Source organism: Manacus vitellinus, unplaced genomic scaffold (genome assembly GCF_001715985.3).
Source record: "Manacus vitellinus isolate BGI_N305 unplaced genomic scaffold, ASM171598v3 scaffold_2_pilon, whole genome shotgun sequence".
NCBI lineage: Eukaryota > Metazoa > Chordata > Aves > Passeriformes > Pipridae > Manacus > Manacus vitellinus.
In genome coordinates, this window is record NW_021940208.1 from 25,598,582 (window position 1) to 25,609,204 (window position 10,623).

Consider the following 10,623-nt stretch of genomic DNA (forward strand, 5'->3'; position numbering starts at 1 on the left):
CTATTCTTGGCTGTACTCCATAGCGCTCTTAGTCACAATTCACTCTTGAACCACTGAAATAATTTATGAAGTCAAAATTATTCTATTGACTGAAATACGAGTTAAGAACAGGTCTTTTCATCAATGTGGGTAAACATAATAGAAACCTGACAAAATCTGTTGTTAAAAGATAACTCTTTGAAGGATCAATCAGTCATTGAAATTGCAGTGGTAGCCACAAAGCTCTGTGGATTTCCTCATCTAAGTTTAGGTAGTGACACTGAGCACCAAGTTGTGGAAAGCTCAGACAACTTTAAGAGCAGTTGAGAGTTATGATACAGTAAATCTTGCATAACTTGCTTCATGTCTTTTATGTTATAAAACAGCAAGTTCTACAGAGATATTATTCTTAATTTATTGGTTAACAAGAATTTGTGTTCTGGAAATATTATTTTTTTTTCATAATATCTGTATTCAACTTCAGACTCAAATTGTTTTTTCTCTATTATTTTTATTGTTCTATATTACACCATTTCTTCTTTAGATTTCGTATGGGCCTATATATAAAAAATGATCCTTTTGAAATAATAGTGGTATAAATAATACCATCAAGGAGACCAGACCAGAACAGATGTAACATGAAACAGGAGCTCAATTCTGCTTTCTCTATCTATTTCAGCATCCACAGCAGATGCCACAGTGAGTGGTGTGTTGCCAGATGTGCTTTGTGTCACTATATTATGCAGTGCTTCTTGACAAAAAATTAAATAAAGTTTCATGGAAACATAGAAAAGATCCTGTCCTGAAATTATTACACAGCCAACTCTGGAATTGACTTCATAGAATGGATAAAAGTAAAGGTATAGAACAATGTAACACCAAACCACACTAACTGCAGACTATATTTACATAATGCAAACATTAAAGGAGCTATTTTGCAAGATATCTAGCCCTGTAAAACACTGCAAAAATTAGAAAAAATGCAACTTAGGTAGTTCCAAAGTTTCATCCGATGATAATCTAGTGTCCTTCGATACAACCCTAGAATATGCAACTGTGAAACTTTGGAACATACAGAGCATGAACCTGCAAACTTGCAAATGTTTAGAACTGCTCCAGTATCCCCTTGTTGCAAAATGTTACCTTGTACTAGTTCTAGTGAAAGAGAATAATATTCCTCATTTGCAGTAGATGATATAAAAGGTTAATACTTCTGTTTTCAGATAGGAATTTAAATCGCTGAGAATGAATACAACTTCTGCAAGGAAAGCTGCTTCTTATATGCAGCAGCTGCAGACTTCTTTTCACAGTCTTGAAATTTCTGAGCAAAAGTTTCTCAAAGTAAAGCATGAAATAGCGTATTTAAAGACAAAGCAGCACTAATATGGCTCGTGTTTTTTCCCCTGAAGACACTATCTTCTTAGGTACTACTAGACACCTGGTGATGAAGCTGCACTGGGACTTGACATTAATATGTTGCCACATCATAAACAGGTGCCTGAAGTATTAAGAATGATCTGTACTTTATCTTAAAATGTTAAATGACTGCCTGGTACAGCAGCTATGGTGATTCCCAGCTTGAGAGCTACTTTTAGCACAGTCATTCATTTTCAGCTGTTGTTTAGCAAAAGCTGTGACCACCACTTTCTTTACTCACACCCACCTTATTCCTGATATATTTACAAAATTCTCCAAGTTGCACAACTCATATAGCAATAAATAATATTTAGGATGATCAACACTTGCATATGTAGATAGCTTTCTACACTACTGTTATATCACTTTGAGGAACCTATTTACACCCACTTGTGTAAAGAAACAATTTGCTTTCCTTTATGTATCCACGCTTTTATCTATTGGAAACCTGCATAAAGAAATTGTGACTAATTCATCCCGATGGATGCTACAAAGTAGTGAACAAACACACGAGTTGTTAAACTGTGTGACTAGTGCATAACAGAAGTCACTTGAAGAGAGGCAAGATTATACTGCTCATACATATCAGGAAGCATTATATTCAACTGCTGGCCATTTTAGGTCAGTCTAAAGCCCATAGTCTCTAAGTAACACTTTACTCCACAGGCATTTGTTGATATAAATTGGGCTATCTGTAGAGTAAAAAACTATTAATGACAAATAAGGGAACTGTAAAGCCCATTGACTAGGTCTTACTAGTAACCGAAGCAAAAAAAAAAAAATTATTACGCACTCCTAATCAGAGTGAGAAAACTTGAATCTTATTGAGAAAGAAATTATTTATTTACTTTTAAATATTTATAGAAACCACTGGATGTACTAAGTAATAATATAATATTTAGCATGTATATATATATATCTCCATATATATATGTATGTACATATATATATATAAAGTTTTAATAACAGGTTCCTGTTAGAGAATTCTGTCATTAAACAGTTGCCGAGAAAATGAGCAAAGAAATGCAGTTCCGTTGTATGAATTACATAATGTGAGATTATTGTGGTTCAGTAATATATCTGTAAAAGCTAAAGGGAATATTTGTTAGAGAGCTCCTATGCAATTGTTCACCTTTCCCTTACTGAAATAACAAAGACAACTGCTTATTTGTATTGACTACCAAACAGAGATTATAAAGCAGCTGTTTGGATTCTGTTTCTTTTTTTTTCCACTGGTTACACCTTTGATTCCTAACTGTGCAATCTACATATGCAGACACAGGTTTCCTGGAGTGATTAAGGATACAGCAGACCCAGAGAGAGGGCTGATCCTTTACTATTTCTCCTTAAGTCTGCAGTTTAAATTTTACATGAGGCAGAAGTACAGGACCAGACATAAAATAGCGTCTACATTCTAAATGAAAATTTTATATCAAATTTACTCCCGAGATGTGGCGATGGAGAATACAAAATGTATTTTAGTAATGCAAAACTATAGAGAAGATGATCAATTTTCCTATCTAGCTACTTTAAATCTGAGCCATTTCTAAATAGAAACCAAGAACACTGTTTCATACTGTGTATGTTTTGCCAATATGACTACAAACTATAGTATCAGTAAGTATGTTTGAACACATTGTTCACTAGGTGAAACTGAATGCTTTCTAATCTACTGACTGAAACATCTAAACATCTAAAACACTCTGTGTAGATATTGAGGGAAAGCAAAACCAATATTAGATATACCAGTATGTGCTATGAGGAGTTACAGTTAACATTTTCCACAGTTCTTATAATGAAAACTCTTTTAGAGACCACAACACACTTTTTAAGGGAGGAAATTTCTCTTTTAGCTTTATATAGATCTCAGGGGAAAAATAATCATGATTGATATTATACAGTGAACACTGTAAAAAAAAGGAATCATATTTTCCATAGGGATTTTACACTACAATTGAAACTTTACTATTCAGTAGCATCAATACATTAATTAATTGCTTTATATAGACATTAAATGGTTCTAGGAAATTATAATTTTCTGTCTTTTATTAACTATTACGCTTGCCAGTAGGGAAAAAAATGTGGAGTTTTTTTTAGCATTCTGACAACTCCATTTTACAGTAAAAAAAGTTGACATTACTTAAACAAGTGTCATTGAAAGTTATTTGTTTTTTAAAGCATGAATAATAAATCAAATTATCTCTGGTTGTGCCCTAACCTAAACTCTTTTCTAAAGTGTCACTTTTTGTTAAAATCAATTTCAGATTTTAAGTATTGCTCCACTCACCTAATTGATAGCAACACAAATTCGTGATAGGCGTAAAATGGAATTGTTTCTGTGACACAACTCGGTAGTGAGTTGAGGATTAGTTTGCAGTGACCTTGTACAGGCAGCCTTTTTTTTTTCTTTTTTTTCCCCCCCACTCATAAATGTTCCATTTACAGGCCATCAGTTACTTGAATTTTGGTTCTTTAACGTGCCAATTACTGATGGCCATTTCTATTCAGTTCAAAGTATTAGATACAGATGGCATCTAGAACACTTGGTGTCAACAGATCACAAGGTATGATAACTCCAAGGTATTATGAATCTTCTTTAGGTACATTGAGTGACTACAGTGAGACTTCTTTCTCACTAGCTGCATACACAAAATGAGTCTGTGTCGCTTCTGATACACTCAGCTCATTCCCCTATGACTCAGAACAGCATATTAGGAGAACCACAGGATAAAAGAGATATGACATTTCAAATATATTTAATAGCCATTATCCAGAGCCTGCTTTCAATCCAAACGTTAAAAATCACTTTGGAACATACCTGTAGTGTTTGAACATTAAGCTGCATTAATCATGAAGTAATACTTTAAATTAAATCAACTGGAGCCAAATTCTGCCCTCATCTTCACTCTGCAAGTTCACTGCTCTGAAATAAATCTTCTGAACTTGGACTTTAAAGTACCTGCTAAAAATTAAGTCATTCTTTAATTAGCACCCTATGTCCAATGGTCCAAGTTCTACCATTTCTCACATTCGCAAAAGTCAGTAGAGGACAGTATGGATGTAACTGGCAGCAGAATGCAGCCAGCTATAATTTCTAAATGAACTTTGGTAAAAGACAGAGCAACAAGTCTTTTGCTATAAAGCAATCATCAGTATTGACTCAGGCTACTGGAAATCTGACTAGTTGTTTTTCTGGTTTATGACAGGATGTGAGTTTTGTTAACATTTGGGGGTAGGAGGGAATTACCACATACATCTTCTTTCTATTTGACTATGCAGAATTTTCAGCACTGAAGGTTGTTTTGGGGGAGAGGAGGAGGCAATGAGGCCCCTATGATACCATCAAAAATATATTTATGGATATATATTCTGAAGAAAGAAATTAAAAAAAATTAAACCATACATCTTGGAAATATAGCTCACATTTGTACATAAGATTGGAGGGCTATGATACACTGTTGCAATAGATGTCCTCAGTGTGTAAAGTTTCTCCCCTGTCCTGTTATTTACCTCAGATAATATGACCACTTCAGAAATGCCCTCCCTATTCTCCACAGCAAACCAAAGAGAAGTGAAACCTGTGGAAGTGCCCACCTCTGTCTGACAATCTTCTGGGAAAATACACCAGCGTGCCCCAAATGTACTAAAAGTCTGTCCACACTCTCACATGCACCTCTTTGGCACTGCCGTGACTATGTATGTTTCAGTGGGTATTTGCTTTTGAATCACATGGAAAACATCAGTGTGACAGGAGAGCCAGACCCACCAGATGTGATCTGGTTCCACTTTCATTAGGTCCACCTCTCTTTAGTGACTTGTGTTGGTCCCTTCAGTGGTGCATTACAGCAGATTTCACTGCAGACAGAAGGGAAAGTTAAACCAGTGTCTAAAGTGAGATCCAGGGTATTCTAAAAGTCTCCTACCTGAATTATGGACATCCGGCTCGGGGGAGCCTCGCTGGCGTTAGTCCCTTGCCCTGTGAAGCTGGTGTGGCAGCCCACATGTCCCTGGGGTACAGTCAGGTTGTTGGAGGCGGGCTTCAGGTACATCACCTCGGACCTGGGAGAGCTGAGGGGCAGGCGGGTCTGGTAGTCAAAGTACATGGGTGAGGTGGCCAGGGATGGGCTGCTCACCACATTCATAACATTGAGGGGACCCCGGCTGTCCTCGCCCTCACTGGGCACCAGCATAATGTCATTCTTGCTGATCTTCTTCTTCTTGCCCTTGCCCCCTCCACTGCCACTGCCTCCTCCTCCCCCGCCACTGCCTCCCCCTCCTCCCAGCTGAGGGTGGCTATACTCAGCAATGCGACAATTATAGGTGCGGATCTCCTTGTTCTCTCGCTTGCACTTCACAGCAATAGTGATCATGGCAGCCAGCAAGATGATGGAGACAGTGCTCAGCGTCACGATAAGGGGCAGCGACAAGTCCCAGTGTGGTCGCCGGTGCTGCTCACCGTTCACCTGCGGCTCACCGGCCTCGGGCAGGGGCCCTGCCAAGGCCCTGACTATGAGCTTGGCCACTGCAGAGAGGCTGGGCTTGCCATGGTCACTGACTTTTACCACCAGTTCAGCCACAGGGCTGAGCTCCTCCCAGTAGGGATGCAAGGTGCGTATCTCACCACTAGTGGGGTCCATCTCAAAGAAATGCTCCTCATTGCCTTCCACAATCTCATATGTGAGGCGCCCACTCTCCCCAAAGTCACTGTCCAGGGCGCGGACGGTCCCCACAGGGTAGCCCACCCCGGCATTGCGTGGTACCTGCAGCTCGGCAGTGTCATTGATGAGGGCAGGAAGGACAATGAGGGGTGCGTTATCGTTGACATCGAGCACAGTAACACGCACTGTGGCGTTGCTTTCGCGGTGGGGTGAACCAGAGTCTTTGGCCAGCACACGGAACTCAAAGTGCTTTGTCTGCTCGTAGTTGAAGCTCCTCAGGGCATAGATAGCACCATTTGTAGGGTTGACAGAGACATAGGTGTAGATAGAGACATCTCCCACATGCCCAGGCAAAATGGAGTAAGACACTGTCCCATTTTGGCCCAGGTCAGGGTCCTGGGCCAAGACTGAGCCCAAATACTCTCCAGGAATGTTGTTCTCAGGCACCTGTAAGACATAAAGGTTCTTGCTGAAGTGGGGTGGGTTGTCATTCTCATCAAGGATACGGACAGAAAATGACTTGGTGGAGTTAAGTGGGGGATTGCCCCCATCACGTGCCACAATGGTCACATTGTATTCGTCTTGTGCCTCACGGTCTAGAGGTCGATCAGTGACCACAGTGTAGAAGTTGTCATAGTTCTCCTCCAGGGTGAAAGGAACGGCACCGGGCCCGCCGCCACCGCCCAGCACCCGACACTGGAGCTGCCCGTTCTTTCCTGAGTCACGGTCAGTGACCCGCACCAGGGCAATGACGGTGCCTGGTGGGGCAGCCTCACTCAGTGCTCCCTGGCGAACAGAGACAAAGCCAATGGTGGGAGCATTGTCGTTGCGGTCAATGAGGCGGACAGTGACCTTGCAGTGAGCGGGGATGGGATTGGGTCCCAGGTCCCGAGCCTGGACATCAATCTCAATGAGGCCGCTCTCCTCATAATCCAGGTTGCCCTTGACACGGATGAGGCCGCTCTGTGGGTCAATGCTAAACAGGTCACGGACGCGTTCAGGCGCGTAGCCACTGAAGGAGTAGAGCACCTCTCCATTGGTACCCTCATCAGCATCAGTGGCATTGAGGTCGATGACAGCAGTGCCTAGGGGTGCATTCTCCGGCAGCTCTACCACGTAGGAGGCCGCCTCAAAGATGGGGCTGTTGTCATTGGAGTCAATGAGGCGCACATTGATCTGCACTGTGCCTGAACGCGGTGGGTCACCACCATCCAGTGCTGTCAATACCAGGGTGTGATGACTCTGCTCCTCACGGTCTAATGGTTTCTGGATGACCAGTTCTGGAAACTTCGTGCCATCACCACGGGACTTCACATCAAGGGAAAAGAGGCCATAGTCATCACGGGTGAGCAAGTAGGTGCGCAGACCATTGTCCCCAGCATCTGGGTCGTGGGCGCTGGTGAGGGGGAAGCGGGTGCCTGGTGCAGCATTTTCCGAGATGTCCATATCCACTTGGTCAGAGGGGAAGGATGGTGCGTTGTCATTCAGGTCTTGAATCTCCACTTTGATCATGCAGATCTCCTGGTCGTTGGCAAACACCTCGAGGGACAACTGGCACTTGGTGCTGCGCCTGCACAGCGCCTCACGGTCGATGCGTTGCTTGGTGTAGAGCAGCCCGCTCTCCCCGTCCACGTCCAGGAGGTGCGGGGCTGAGTTCTCCAGCACCCGGAAGGTGGACTTGGGGCCGCGGCCGCCACCGGGAGCGCCACGCTCCGCAGGCAGCATCCCGCCTCCCCCCGTGCCTGCTGCCAGCCGCGCATCGCGTCCGATGTTCCCGATGACCGTGCCCGCTCCCTGCTCCTCTGGCACCGAGTAATTCAGGTTCTTTAGAGACAGGGCAGGAGCCCAGAAGAAGAAGAAGCAACAAATGGAAAGGTACATCCCCGAGCAGGGGGTGGAGGTGGTCGGGGCTGCAGCGACGACCAGGGTTGTCCCCGTGTTCTTTGCCTCCTGCGCTGGGGTTGTTCTTCCTCCTCCGACGGCTCTTTTTTTTTTCTTCCTTTTTCTTTTTTTTTTTTCCCCTTCTCTCTCCCCACCCCTATATTTCAAGTTCCTGAACCTGTTGCTCTAAAACGTCTGCAGAGACACAGGATGGGAGGCAGCAAATAGACCATGTAGCTCAGAGGGAGGAAGCAATCGTGTGCGGGGGGGCTAAGGGGAGGGAGGGAACAGCTTCGGCAGCGTTTCAGCAAGAGCTTGCCGTGATTGCAGTCCCCTCGCAGTTACTTCGGCTGTCCAACTTTGGCAGTGGGAGGGTTTCAAAAATCAGAAAATTTGCAAAAGATCTTCTCCTCCGGGCAGGCGGTGTGTTCCTGATCCTTGAATCCCCGCAGATGTACAAAGGATAATAAAAATAATAACAATAATAAAAAAAACGGCGGCAGTAGTTGTGGTTTTTTTTTTTAAATCAAAAATATTTTTCTTAAATATGTGTATTTATATATACATAGGAAAGGAGGGTGGTCACAGGTCTGTAGCAAGAGATAGAAAAGCTTATTTGCTACTCATCGCTTGTGATGCAATTGATGGAGTGGAGGGGTAGGAGAGACAGAAGGGAAAAAAAAGTCTCAGCTTGTTGAAGCCCTCTTCGTGTGCAGTGAGAGGTAGTGAAATGTCTGATTGCACCGCGGGGTTGTTGGTTTTCAGGGAGTGTTTTGCTGCATTTAGAGATCTAATCTTGCATTGCTTGCGGCGGAGGGTTGCATCTCGCTGCCATCGGTATTTCCCCCCTCTCTGTCTCGTACACCCTCACTGTTTCCTTCCCGAATCAAAGGGAGTGGGAGCAGGACTGCAGGGCAAGAGGGGAAAACAAAACACATGAAAAAACAAACAAACAAAAAAACCCAAACACCCCCCACCCCCCAGCAAAAACTAGTGTTCGGATTTGTAGTTTCCTTTCTCTCCTTCTACTACCAGCCTCCCACTCGTCCTTTTGGGGCGAAAAAATTAAGAAACCCACCAGTTGACCTTCATCATTAACAGTAAATATGTATTTTGAGAGAAAGCTCAGGCCGTGCTCTATCAGCAGCACATTCGGGTTTCTTTAAGACAGGCCAGTAGCCGCCGCCACTACCACATCCTTTCTGTGTATCTATGCGTGTGTGCGTATGCGTGTCTGAGGAGCTGCACTTTCTCGATGCAGTTTAATGCCAGTTTGCTATTCTCTGCAGCCGAGAGGAAAGCAACAGGCAACCCATGGCTGGACGCATAGATTAAAAAAAAAAAAAAAAAAAAAAAAAAAAAAGAGCAAGAGAGAGGAGGGGGGGCTGCGGGGGAGAGAAAGAAAAGCCACCACCACACACGCACACACACACACTCTCTTTCTTAGTCTCTCGTTAAAAGGAAAACAGTCTATGTATTCACAGGGCTGCGCTATCAAGTGCCTCTCTTTTCTTTCTATTCAGCGTCTCCTTCCAATGACACTGCCACCTAGTCCTCTTCATTTAGGGGAAGGGAGAAGAGGAAAAACAATCCTGGCGATGAATAAAGTGGGAGATCTTTTAATCGACTAATTCGCTTACATTAAAACCTATGCAATTTCGCGATCTGTGTGACGCATTTTTTGCAGTCCTTTCAAAGCTTTAACAGTCTCTCTGGGCATCTTGGTACAGGGGAGAAGAGTGGCGGCAACGCCAGATGGGTTCCCCCTCTCCGATAAACACCTTTCCCAGTGATACAGTGTATAGGTAAATAGTGGGGAAGGGTAGCAAAATTTTATTTCAAGTTCTTTTAACAACCTGAAATAAATGAATGTCAAATCCAGAAATGCAGGTGTTTCAATCTGCTTGGATGAGTCAGATCCAGCGGAACAAATCACATTGACTATCGCCTCATGTTCCTCCCTTCACAGGCATTAGTTGCAGCTTCTTCCTAACGCTTCTCTGACTCACTCTACAGACAGGAAAAAAATTAATCAGATTTATATTTTGGAGAGGGGGGAGGGAAGAAGAGAGGAAAAAAAAAAAAAAAAAGAAGAGGGGGGTGTTGGATCCAGCTACACTTTTACTATACCTCTTTCTCCGGGAGACTGAGGATCAGGAAAACAAGGCTGTTATCCACTCACTGGCACAGAGGCGCGTCTGATTCCTGCTTTGCTGAGTGTTTTTAACCACCTTTCCTCAGTGTTATGTGTGAAATAAATCAGAAATCTTTCAAATTAAAAGAAAAAAAAAAACCAATAAAAATGTAGGTTCCCAATACATTGCTCACAGATCTAGTTCCGAGTCTCAGTTCTGCACCGTTTTTTTCTCCTTTATTTGAGTCCGGACCCAAAGTACACAGTTAATTCTGCAACGTGTGGTAGGGAGGCTTTCAAACGAAAAAGAAGAAAAAACAAATATTCTTCTCTGCCTCATTGATGGGTGGCCCCTTGCAAACAGACGGTCGCCAGTCTTAGCCAGGCAGCACGCGGAGCGAACGCCGATCCCAGATAAACCAGATCCATTTCACCAGCCGCCCGCAGGTAAGTGGAGAATTCAGAGAAAATTCAACAGTTGGAGCCGCGCTTTGCTTTGCCTCGCGCGCTCGCTCGCTCTCTCTCTCTCTCTCTCTCTCTCTTTCTCCCTCTCTC

General features: G+C 43.4%; 1 protein-coding gene across 2 annotated transcripts in view; it reads right to left on the reverse strand.

The window, feature by feature from the left end:
* The window catches only part of PCDH17 (protocadherin 17), an 89,509-nt gene extending 80,672 nt beyond the window's left edge, over nt 1–8,837 (reverse strand). For both annotated transcript variants that reach the window (XM_008934588.3, XM_018071390.2), the window contains exon 1: nt 5,319–8,837. In XM_008934588.3, coding sequence (XP_008932836.1) covers nt 5,319–7,934 — 2,616 coding nt within the window. In that variant the 5' untranslated portion in view covers nt 7,935–8,837. The remainder of the gene's footprint in view (nt 1–5,318) is intronic.
* Nucleotides 8,838–10,623: the final 1,786 nt, after the last annotated feature.